Raw genomic sequence first — 13,227 nt, forward strand, 5'->3', positions numbered from 1 at the left:
TTTTTGGTGAATTATGGATTTTTCGTTGTGTTTAATCAAATAATCACAGCATATGGTTCAAAATAATCTTATTCATTCATGCTTGAAACGTACACACACAAAAAATAATCTAAAAAAACAAAAACTGTGAAATCCACAACAACAAAATATATTACTATAGCATGTTTAACAACAACACATGTTGAGCAAGGTGCTTTAAACTTTTAAAAATGACAAAAAAAAAAAATAATAAATACTGGGTAAAAACACACGCTTTACTGAACAATATACCAACTCTGTCCCTAAGAGCAGTTGTAAAAAATGTAACATAAAATTAAAAAAACAAGGATTCATATCAGGTAAAATAAACATTGTATGGATGCCTTGAATCTGTTTTCTATCAAAAAAAAAAAAAGGCAATAAAAGTATTAAAAATGTTTAGGAGTTTACCCATAAATTGTCTCTCCACACACTTACGTACACTTAAGACACATCCCAAATGGCACACTATACACTATGAACTTATACACTATGTACTTACGCACTTACATACTCAACAGCATAGTATATGAATCTAGTGCCATCTCAAATATAACACTAATGGTTGTTTACTAAACGCATTCAAAGCGTTTCACAGATGATGTTTGATGGTTGCCAAATAAGTGAAACTAATGACCAAACTATCAAATAATACCTGTCTTGAGTATAACCACATTCAGCATCAGAGAGCAGCATAACCACTCTCGTAGTAGAATTTTGCTGTCATTATTCGAAATAAAGTAATTAAACTTAAGTGCCTGATAGCTCCACCCCTTCTGCAACATGATCAAAACTGTGGCTGTTGAGTGCGTCTAACAGTCCAGACTTCTTATTAATGGTTCAATAAGTGGAGCATCCGGGAATTTAAAATGCACTTAATCTACTCAGAATATAAAGAATATTTCAGTGTGAACACACTACTTACACTATTTATACAACTAGATGACATAGAATTGTGCATAAGTATGCCATTTGGGATGCACCTTAACACTTCCCTATAGTGTCTGTGTGTTGTGTGTGTGTTGTGTGTGTGTTGTGTGTTGTGTGTTGTGTGTGTGTGAGTGTGAGTGTGAGTGTGTGTGTGTGTGTGTGTGTGTGTGAGTGTGTAAATGTGAAACGATTTTGTAATAATGATTTCAGCTTGACTTGGCAGCTCTGTCAGTTCTGTCAGTATCTATCTTTAGATATACGGTAACTAACGCTCTGTGTCCTGAGTTCCTTGTAAGAATGCTGTCTTCCTGTGTGGCTTTAGGGTTAGTATTCCAGCTCCTTCCACCCCACAGCACCGGAAACTCTCCTGAAATGATTGGCTTAAAAGCTTTATGACTTTTGGCACATATAAAGGGGCTGGGAACATGTCAGATATTATTCATCCACAGGGCTCTGAACATTAAATTCCAGAATTTACAAGGGCCTTTTTTTTCCCCCACTTAGGCACAGAAAGGGACACCTGTGATGACCGCATGCTCCAGATGTGAATAGGCAGTAAGCAATATGAGTCTTTAAGCCAGCTGTCTAGTAGTTCAGTTTCTGTCCTATTCCACTCTGAGGACTCATTTTTAGTCTTTGTTGTCAGAATCCAATAAATTCAGTGGATTCCGGATATATGAGTGGCTTATGGATAATGTAAGATGGATTTTGAAACTTGTCTGAGCTATTTTTTTTCTGGAGAATCTGATATTACTAAATCGTATTTGTCATTTTTGCTTTTTTTTAGTGTTTTTTACAAAACACTTTGTTATTTATAAATCGAGCCTTGGTACTTACTGTATATGGGTGACTCGAGTTTGAATATAAATTTGGCAACGTGTGTTCTCACTCTACTGGTTTAACAATAGAGCTATATACACTGACAAAAGTCTTGTCATCAATCCCAGTTGTAAGAGCAACAAATAATAACTTGACCTCTAAATGATCATTTGGGAAAGTGGCAGAAGGTAAATTTTTCTGATGAATCATCTGTTGAACTGCATCCCAATCATCACAAATACTGCAGGAGACCTACTGGACCCAAGATTCTCAGAGAAATCAGTCATGTTTGGTGAAGGAAAAATCATAGTTTGGGGTTACATTATGTATGGGGGCCTGTGAGAGATCTTCAGAGTGGATGGCAACATCAACAGCTTGAGGTAGCTTTACTGTTCATCATTGTGCACAAGAAGGAGCAGTAACTGCTTTGTTCCAGACACCATTCATGGATGTAATTTTAGATCTACTAGGCTACTATATATAATATAATGATATTGTGTACTTCTATTAAGTGCGCATATGACTAAGCCGCTGATAATATACAAGATTTGAGAATTTGAATGTGGGCTCGCCTGTGCACGCTCTCACATTTGCGCGTCATGACCATGTGCACTCTATGTACATTATAAATAAAGCAGCAGGATGCACATTTGTTATTATCCTCTGCAAGTCATCTGTCCTTGTGCTACAGCCTAGCATTTATTCAGGGTGGAATGTTAAAGTATATAAAGCTGCTCATTTCAACATGACTTAATATTTTTACTGTTCAAATCATTGACTGAGCAGTAGTTTATTTATAGAATAAACGTGGAATATAGAGTCTACTAACTTAAAGGAAAAATTATATTCTGTGGACACAAGAGCACTAAATTGAGTCAGTGGCATCATTTAGTGGCAGTGTGTGGATCTGTCCCTTTATTGAGGTACAAAGTAGGCGATAATAAACGTATTAATTTTATTACTTATGTGTCTATTAAACTGCTCAACAGTTAAACTGATAAAAAATAAAACTTAATTGTGTGGCTAATATTAAGCATTTAAATAAAGATTATTATTATTTATCGTTTTCTTTTTTTGTCCTTGGCTGATCACATGCCTGATACTTCAGCCTCCACACAGGTCAAGGTGTTCCAGGATTGGCCACCCCAGTCACAAGATATGAACATAATTGGTTCATGTCTGGGGTAAGATGGAGGAGGAGGCATTGAAGATGAATCCAAAAGATCTTGATAAACTCTAGGAGTGCTGTAAGAATGCTTTCTTTGCAATTCTAGATGACTTTACTAATAAGTTATTTGAGTCATTGCAGAAATGTGTGGATGCTCAGGCTTATGGGAGTCATACACAACATTAATTCTATTTCCACTGCACCATGACTTTATATTCTATACTGTACATTATTTCTGTTAAGTGACAAGACTTTTGTCTAAGCAAAGTCAGACCTTACTGTCCAAATTAAATAATTAAAAAACAAGGCATGGTAATATTTTATTTTGGTAAAATATGCGAAATCTAGAGGCCTTTGCCTTTCATATAAGCCACACATGATAAACTAGAACAGTGGTCACCAAACTTGTTCCTGGAGGGCCGGTGTCCTGGAGGAAAAACACCAGAACAAGCTAATCAAGGTATTACTAGGTATACTTGAAACATCCAGGCAGGTGTGTTGAGGCAAGTTGGAGCTAAACCCTGCAGGGACACCGGCCCTCCAGGAACAAGATTGATGACCCCTGAACTAGAACTTAAGTTATTATTTGTTGTTCTTAAAACTTGGATAGGCAACAGGACATTTGTCAGGTTTTATATATTTATCTGGCTATAACATCTGGGACTGATTGACTGACTGATTTATTGATTGGTTGATTTATTTGATTCACTGACTGACTGAAAGCAGCCATCTATCAGATTCAGCACATACCAGGATTGACCTAGCACACTTTACTGCCAGTACAGCAGAAATGCTGGTCGTTATGTCGTTAGTTTTTTTATTATTGGCTTGACACTGATGTACTGGTGCTTATGACAAAACTAATCCACTCTCTAAGTGGACTCGAGTGGATAAGACGTTTGAAAGCAGTTAAATATATTTGACATGTTGAACAGCTTCAAATTGCACTTCAGTTCTTGCATCAGCCCCACATTTAAATTCTCTCTGTGGTCTTATGTTATTTATCCACATGCTGGTCCATCTAATTAAAATTCCCTTTAGAACATGATGGCTGAAGTGAATAACCCTCTTGTGCTATTTGTCTGTTTAATGATCCAGCCATTTCAGGCCCTGCAAATTCTTTGGAAAGATATTTGTAGCTTGTGTGTGAACACTATAAATCTTGCAAAGGACTGACTGGAACCGCCTGAGCAAGACAAAGAAGAATGTTTTTCTTGATTGTCAGTAGATTGGAGACCAACACACACATGTGTGGTTCTAAATGGTTGTAATTGTTATTGCTCCTAAAAGGTGAAGCTTATGGTGTTTTATTTTGATAAGTGCACATTCCCTTGCCTCATATTACAATGTCAGTTTACTTGTCTTCATTTCTTAGTCGGATGATATTTAGGTGCCCTAGTCTGTATACATGGTTTTAACATGTAGTTGTTGTTTTTATTCAGGAAAATACTCTGAAGATACTCAGACTGAATCAGATTCAAGTTTCCTCTCTTCTCTTATTCCCTTTAGAAATCTTCTGCAGATGTGGAACCAAAGATGTCCTTGGCTGAGCGAATGAAGATCTTACAGGAGAAGGAGGAACAATGGAAAGTTAAAGGCAAAGGAGCTTCTAATGACTCCACACAATTCTCTGTTGCTGGCCGTATGGCTAAAAGAGGTGAGAAACTAATTAGTCTCTGGTTTGTCACCAAAGATTATTATGTGGTGTGCACAAACTTATCTCACTGCACAAAGCATGTTAAACTTTTTACGTTACATTATCAGGATCTCTGAAAATGGAACATCGGGTTTCAGTGTGCATTCTGTTGCTCAAGCTGTGATGCATTTTCATGTTGACACATCTGTTTCCTATCAGGCTTGGTGTCACCCAGCAGAGAGGATGTTCCCATCATCCTCAGCAAAAAAGCCTGCAGCAGCACACCAGTCAAACCACTGGAAGGTATCAGTTGCTGTCATTTTCTTTGACCTTTGTTTAAGTACTCACATGCCACAATGATATATTGCTGAGGCTGTTGTCTATACAAGTGGTTTTCTTTCATGTGTGGAAACATCTCCTGGGCAGAAATCTCCACGCGTCCTGATGCTGAGGGAGATAAAAGACTGGACAAACTGGAGTCATTTTTGGACAAACTTCATAATAAAGGTTATTTATTAAAATTGCTTCATTAACAATGTGTTTCTACATATTGAAACAGTTTTCAGTGATCTGCTTTTCTTTTTGCTTAATATGCAGGCAGTTTGGGCACAAAGAACTCCACAATCGAGGTGATGGAGGAGAAAGAAAAAGAGGTGATGACCTTTGATGACGAGGAGACTTTTGGACGTTTTTACAAATGCTTATCACCCACTGCTCTGAGCTCCAGTGTCCTGCTGGATGAGGAAGAAGACTTCAGCATTATTCAGTCCAACACGCCCAAGTGAGAAAGGGTTTTTATCTGATTTTTGTGCTATATAATAAAATATGCATTTATTAAAGGTGTTTTACATATCAACTGGATCTCTGTATGAACTATTCTTGAACAACTCTTGGGCTTAAAATATTAAATAAATTATAGGCTGCAACTTGGCCTAAACACCATACACTTTTTTTTTTTTTGGTTTCATCAGACACCAAGAACAGCTCTAAGAGTAAAGTTTGATGTCAAGTTGGGTGCTGGCTTAACAAAGCTTTGAAACACTTTTGAGAAAGTTGAAAGTTTGAAGCTAGCATGTGAGGTATTCTGCTAGAATGCTTTGCTAAATTTAGGACAAAACCTAGCTAGTGATAAAATGCCCCTTCATGGAAGTCTATGAGAATTTGTATTGTGTTTGAAAGTCTGATATGGCAATTGCATAAGTTGGATCAAATAAAAACACACACAGTTAGAGAACACACCAATCGAGCTTTATGCGTTGAGAGGCGCCTCTTTTGAATGGTTTACTAACAGACGCGAGCGTTTTGTGCGCTGCTTATGCATTTTAACTGCCTGCTGTTAAAATGTGTTTTTTCGTCCTTGCGCCGTGCGCTCTCAGTTCAAAAAAAGTCAACTCTGAGCGGAAAAAGCATGTTACTTCATGTCACTCACGTCTTTTTCATTCTCCAATCAAAGGAAAGCAGAGGCGGGGTTTCCGTTGAGGTGCCTGCAGTGTTTGTGACAACAACGGAGACTTTTGAAGATGAAGGAGAGACTTGTGGTTTTGGGTTATCCAGAGCTGTATGATTTCACAAATCATGAATATCACAATATTATTAATTATTACAATTAATATCAACAGCAACATTCTCAAAAAATATCCAGCTGATTCAGTCGTTGCCTAGCGACATAAAGCGCACCGTGCTCTTTTTTTCTTGACAACAAAAAGCCAGTGAGGTGCACCTCGCGTTTTTGGAACCTATATGCACGTTCAGTGTGATCGGCCTCTTAAGGTGTTTGCTGAATTTGGTGTTGTGGCTTGAATGCTGTAGGAAAAGAAAAATAGGAGCTAACGGGTGTGTATATACGTATACACAACCCCAAATCAGAAAAAGTTGAAACACTATGGAAAATGCAAATAAATAGAAAAGTAGTGTTATATTTGACTTGTATTTCATTGATATAAACACAAAATACATTATTTCCTATCATTTAGACCTGCAACACATTCCAAAAAAGTGTGGACTTGAGCAACTTAGGGCTAATAATCAGGTAAATTACTTAAATAATGATGTGATTTGAAACAACATGTCAACATGTGATTCTGATTAGAATTTGCTACAAAAGCAGCATCCAAAAAAATTTCCACAATACATACAGCTAGTTACATCCACAAATGCAAGTTAAAACTGTACTGTGCCAAAAGGAAGCCATATGTTAACAATGTCCAGAAGCACCGTCGACTTCGCTGGGCTCGGAGGCATCTGGGTTGGACCACTGCAGGTGGAAACTTGTACTGTGGTCAAATGAATCAGTATTTAGGGTACATTTTTGGATAAATTGATGCCATTTAGTCCAGACCAAAGAAGAAAAAAATCCTCCAGACTGTTACCAGCAGCAAGTCCAAAAGCCAGTATCATGGTATGGGGTTGTGTCAGTGCCCTTGGCAAAGATAACTTACACTTCTGTGGTGGCACCATTATTGCTGAAATGTACATAGAGATTTTGGAGCACTATAAGCTGCCTTCTTTTCTAGTGTTAGGGTTAGTGTTAGTAAATGTTGGACTATGATTAATCTAAGCCTTGTATGTCACATCAAGCACTGCCTAAATGTCTGATGCACATGACGCACTATTCTGGAAACTCTTCAGCAGATCCTCAGTCATCCTCAGATTAGTTTAAATATACAGGATTTCTGTGAGTTAAGTTTGCACAATCTTATCCAATCTTCCTGGAAATAAGTTTGATTGGATTCCAACCCAAAAAAATACATTTACGTTGTAGCTATGTCTTGTACAACATGGCAACGTCGCCACTTACATGCTCGATACATTGTTACAACGTAGAAATGTAAGACGTGAGAAGGCTGTAGCAACATTGTCTGTTGACATTCAGCAACCATGAGACAACGTTCTTACTATACGTAAAAATGCTTTTTTCCTCGCAGTTTATCAACACTGCTTAGAATACAGGATAAGCAGTAATAATGGTCCAGTATTGCTTAATATTAAATATTGTTCATTCTTTTTTCCTTTTTAATTTAACAACTGCATGTGTAGGCTTTGAAGTGTAAAAATGCCACTCAAATGAATATAATTAAACTTTATTATATATTTTACAACATTTAATACATATAGTACACATCCAGTTACAAGCAAACAGTATAAAATAAAGTTTAGATTATATTAAATAATCAACTTTAATTAAACTCAAAGTTAAATTAAAATGTAAATTGAGAAAGTAAACAAACAAGAAAAGTAAACAAGAAAGCATTAAAATATTAAATAGTTAATTAATTAAAATGCAAACAGAAGACCGGGAAGCGCAGCCGAAGACTAGTGTAGTTGTTGGTACGGAGAAAGCAGTCAGAGAAAGAACCACTGATGACTTATTTATCAAGAAGAAATAAAGCAATACTTACGTCTCCTCTGTCGTTGTTGAATGGCGCCAAATGGTCTGTTGAAATTTAAACGGATTCATTGATGACGAGTAAATGTTGTACAGTGGTCGTCCATGCCGCCTAGGCATAACCTAAAGTCACAGCCATTTATATGACAACATTATGACACCATTGTGACAACCTTCGGCAACAATGTAAATCCTCAATGTTTTTACAAGGTTGGTACAACGTTATAGGAAGGTCTTTACGTTGAGGCAACGTTGTGTGTTTGTTGGGAAAGCTGTGATGTTTACACTGATTACAGTGCTTATTCTAGACGTATGTTACATGCAGTATTCTTAGAATTCTTAGTTAAATTTCTGGGTGTGTCAGTAAAAATGTCTTCTTAGACATTCTTGAATTAGTGATTTATTGCCTGCCCACCCCTAGTTAAAAGGCCTAAATAGTAGAATTGCAATTAGATAGATGCAGCTGTTGAAGTTGCTTTTGTCAGATAGAATTATAATTGAACCTAGTTTAGCCACAACCCATAATTCAAGTAGCTGGAGCTCTGGAGCTGCTTAACCACTTTTCCGCTATCAGACTAAATGCTTCTGATTTGCTTTCCTTTTTGTGCCAGTCTAAGCCAGTCACCACGGATACGGTTTCATTTTCTATGATGGCACTGATAACGAAGCTCTTTGGAATATAATACAGTCATTGTGTAAGTCCTTGCTTTGGTAACACAAATGTTATGTAAATAGTGATTTGGATTATGATCAGATATGTCTGTTTTTAAAAGTAATTTTTATCTGATGATTACTTTGTTAAATTACAAAAAAAAAAAAAAAAAAAAACAAGTAGTGCACTATTACTTAGCCTGTTATGAAGAAGCTGGTAGCCTGGCAACATTTCTCACACTCTGCCAGCACAGTTGTTCCTACCATGCTGTTCCAGGCTCACATGAAAATACAATTGGAGCTCCACCACTTAGGGTAAAATTATTCCAATTTGACCTGGCATTTGCTCAATTTGTTGAAATATTTTTGTTTGAAAATGTAAATATGATTAGTTTACTATTTGTATTCACACATCACAGCTCCTGCATTCATCCTCGAAAGCATATTTTTGTTTGCTGTGTGATAATCATTAATATTAATGACCCTTCCAAATAAGGTAAAAGCAGACCATTTTGAATGTTTCATCAGAATTTTTTTTTCACTTAACCTATACGACATACCTTCTATGTAAATATCAAAGAACAATTTAATTTGATATATGCAGTCTGTGGAACCTATAAGATGTGGTGCTATTGGTAAATGAGTAGTAGAGAGTAAGGCCCAATCCCAATTCTACCCCTTAGCCCTTCCCCTTCCCCCTCGTTTTGCGCGTTTACTTCTAGGGCTGGGGGTGTCCCAATTCTCTTTAACTTGAAGGCATTGGGCTAAAGGAAAGGGGTAAATGCCCCTTCAAATGAAGATTTTTCAAGACCACACTCGAAACCAAGGTGTAAGAAAATTTCCCAGAACACACCAGCCACAACAGTAGAATCACTGCACCCGGAAATAAGGAGATCCACAAATTAGTATTTTTTGTCATTTTTATGAATTTTTACAACAAACAAGCATGTTTTGACATTTTCATAACTGTGTACTTGTTTTACCGTCATGCTTTAAAAAAAAAAGATAAAATAAAACCCGCTAAATTTTGCAATCTATAATCCATAATCATAACTCTTGTATAGCAGTTCCACAACATTCTGACACTCGATGAGACTCGGACACCCTGTCAGTAATGTCTAGTGGCTGAGAATGGGCTTTTTACAGTGTCTGCTATAATGTTAATGCTGTTTTTGGTGTGTTTACACAGATGAATATGGCCCCTGTGGAAATGCACAGTACAATTACGATCTTATTGCCACATTATATCATTATGATAACATAATATATGCCTTCAGTGATCTCCTGAAGATAAATACCAAAAAATTCCACAACTTATATAATAATATTGTTCAACAATAATATAACTACAACAGTCGCGATCGTGATCTTATATGAAGCAAGAGATCACAATGACATATGATGATGTGTGCGGGTGCTGTAGTGCTGTCCCAATTCTTAGGGGCAAACTTTGAAGCCCTTCCCCTTAACCCTTGGTTGTAATGGCCAAGGGGAAGGGGTAGGGGTACAAAAATTTAATTGGGATTGGGCCTAAGTTGTTCCCAGTGTCCAATGAAGGCCATGAGGATAGCAAAAATGTTACCTGTTTTTAAAGTAGACCTGTTATGCAGCCATACTATAGAGGTAAAAAAAACACAGTGTTTTTTTATGTACACTGTAAAACCCAAAAATTTAAGATAACTCAAACCATTTGAGGAAACCGATTGCAACAAACCATTTAAATTAGTCCCAATGAGTACTGTGAAACTAGTCCACATACATAAACAATGCATTTTGAGCACGGTAAAACCCAATAAATTAAGAGAACTCAAACCAACTGAGTACTGTAAAACCAAAAGAGTTAAGCCAACTTAAACCGTTTGAGGAAAACGATTGCTACAAACCATTTGACTACACAAAACAACTAATCTATGTAGTACTGTGAATTTACTCTATTTAAGTTGAAGTAATGAGGTATTTAATTAACTCATCACCTTCAACACAGTTCAAAACTCTTTTTAAATGAGTAGAATTAACTTTCAGTAAATTTTCAGTTAACTACACTCATGATTTCATTTGATAAAGTTGACTGATGGGATTTACAGTGTATAAAATTCTCATACATTAGAAGCAGTGTTTAAAAACACTCTGTTCCAGATTTCCCTTAATTGTGAAATCATGGTAGCTGTAAGCCCCACCCATGACTGGTTAAAATCTGTACCTATTAGCATAGATCAGTAAGAATTTGTGCATGACTGTGTGGGGTCACAAACTTTTCGAAAGCTAAACAGTCATAGGCCAGTAATGGATGCATTCTTTGTCAACTTTAGACTGGCATCTGCAGTTGAGGAACACAAGCGTTCAGTGCGGCCATGCAGACGAGCCAAGAGCTCAAGAAACCCTCTTCGTGCCCTGGCAGCACGAGATGACCTTAGGCAGACTTACACTGAGCAGAGACTCAATGTGGCCTCGGTGGAGACCAAAAGAATACAAATGGAGCGGAGTAAGTTTCTTTTACGATTTGTGTTGAATTCATGGAATATTTGTATTACATTTGCTTCAGCTTTGGAATGGCAGTCCTTTAATGATGACAGCTTAAGTGAAATATGCTTAGCCACGTCCCTCCAATTACGTCAACCATTTATTGTTTTTTATCAAAGAAACAGCTATGTTTGCTAATGTAAAATCAGCTAATGTTGATGTTGCACAAATGAAAACTGTTATTTAGATTTTGAAATGCTTTTGGTTTTTGTAAATGTTTTTAGTGGCCAAACACTCAAATTTGGCAGACACAGCTTTGGCAGGTCTGGCCAGTAAAGAAAACTTCAAGAAAGTCAACCTACGAAGTGTGAAGTCAACAGAGGTAGTGACTAACAACGGTGCTGTGCCTTTCCACAAGCTCATGCTCATCCACATTAAAGGTATAGAGGTCAGTACAAGTTTGTACTTGATGTACATGTTCTGCTTTTAACACTGCTATTAATTTATGCAGGCCGCAGACATGTTCAGGTGCGTCTGGTTGAACCGACAGCCAACTCTCTGAACAGTGGAGACTGCTACTTGCTCATCACCCCCAAACAGTGTTTCTTCTGGAGTGGAGAATTTGCAAACGTCATAGAAAAAGCAAAGGTAATAACAAAAATTAGGTGAAAAAAGCATACTTGGATTTACAAATGACAATGTAATAAATGAGAACAAGTAACATTCAACATTGTTGTAATATTATGTATGTAATCGTGTAATCTATTTAATTGGCCTTAATGTCCATGTTTTTTAAATTTTTAATTTCTAATAGCTGTAATCTGAAAAGTTAATCAAAGGCGGCAACACCAAGGCTCCAAAAATACAAATTTATTAAATTAAAAAGGCTGACACAGAGCGTGTAACGTTTCGAGCCACCCAGCTCTTTATCAGATGATGAAGAGCTGTCAGATGATGAAGAGCCGGGTGGCTCGAAACGTTACACCCTCTTTGTCAGCCTTTTTAATTTAATAAATTTGTATTTTTGGAGCCTTGGTGTCTTTTGATTAACATTTAATTAGCTCTTTTTTGCACTTTTTGGCTGAGCACCCAGTTAAGAGGGATGTGCGTGCTTTTGTACAGTTTTTTGTAATATGAAAAACACAGTTTGTACAAAAGGATTTTTTTCAAACATTCGACTGAAGTTAAATCAATTTATTATATATGGTATTTCCACATGTTTTCAGGTGTACTGTTGCATGATCTGTCACTACAAAGGATTGTAGGTCACTGAGAAGCTACACCAACCGCTGTCAGTATTTCAAAATAATTATCTGTGATTGGATTATTTTATGGCAGCGTAGGTAGTTTATGGCAGTAGGTAGTGCTGTCGCCTCACAGCACAAAGGTCACTGGTTCGAGCCTCGGCTGGGTCAGTTGGCATTTCTGTGTGAAGTTTGCATGTTCTCCCTAAGTTTGTGTGGGTTTCCACCGGGTGCTCCGGTTTCCCACACAGTCCAAAGACGTACGGTACAGGTGAATTGGGTAGGCTAAATTGTCTGTAGTGTATGAGTGTGATTGAGTAAGTGTGGATGTTTCCCAGAGATGGGCTGCGGCTGGAAAGGCATCCGCTGCGTAAAAAAAAATGCTGGATAAGTTGGCGGTTGATACCGCTGTGGCGACCCCGGATTAATAAAGGGACTAAGCCAAAAAGAAAACTAATGATAAATAATAAACTAATAATAAATGAATGGACTATTTTATGATTACAGTATAATACATACAATATTTGCGTTGCTTTCCACGAACTATGGGTCTGTGTTATAAATGGTGCTCTATCCATTACTTTACACTAGCTATGTTTCCATTCGCCTATTTCTTATGCACATTTTTAAATATTGCATAAAAAATGCTTGATGGAAATGCCAAGATGCTCATGAACAAGATGTTGTAACAGTACTGTAACAGATGTTGTACTGTAACAGTTTTATCCAATAAGAGAAAATGGTACGACTTTTTACTTTGATGGCCCTTATTGCAAATTTTGCTGACTAAAAGTTGCAGTTACATGTTAACTAATTAGTTCTCATTTGAATATTAGTAGTTTGCCTGCTTAAAATCTGCTGAGACTATTTCTTTAGCACATTTAATTGACTATAAGAAACTTTGCAAGTACATGTC

General features: G+C 37.0%; 1 protein-coding gene across 6 annotated transcripts in view; it reads left to right on the forward strand.

Moving 5' to 3' along the window:
• The window catches only part of svild (supervillin d), a 133,261-nt gene that overhangs the window by 90,345 nt on the left and 29,689 nt on the right, over positions 1–13,227 (forward strand). For all 6 annotated transcript variants that reach the window (XM_021480277.2, XM_073918319.1, XM_073918318.1 and 3 more), the window contains 7 exons: positions 4,445–4,592; positions 4,791–4,874; positions 4,998–5,078; positions 5,169–5,352; positions 10,917–11,089; positions 11,352–11,507; positions 11,579–11,715. In XM_021480277.2, coding sequence (XP_021335952.1) covers positions 4,445–4,592; positions 4,791–4,874; positions 4,998–5,078; positions 5,169–5,352; positions 10,917–11,089; positions 11,352–11,507; positions 11,579–11,715 — 963 coding nt within the window. The remainder of the gene's footprint in view (positions 1–4,444; positions 4,593–4,790; positions 4,875–4,997; positions 5,079–5,168; positions 5,353–10,916; positions 11,090–11,351; positions 11,508–11,578; positions 11,716–13,227) is intronic.

This window comes from Danio rerio, chromosome 12 (assembly GCF_049306965.1).
Source record: "Danio rerio strain Tuebingen ecotype United States chromosome 12, GRCz12tu, whole genome shotgun sequence".
Classification (NCBI taxonomy): domain Eukaryota; kingdom Metazoa; phylum Chordata; class Actinopteri; order Cypriniformes; family Danionidae; genus Danio; species Danio rerio.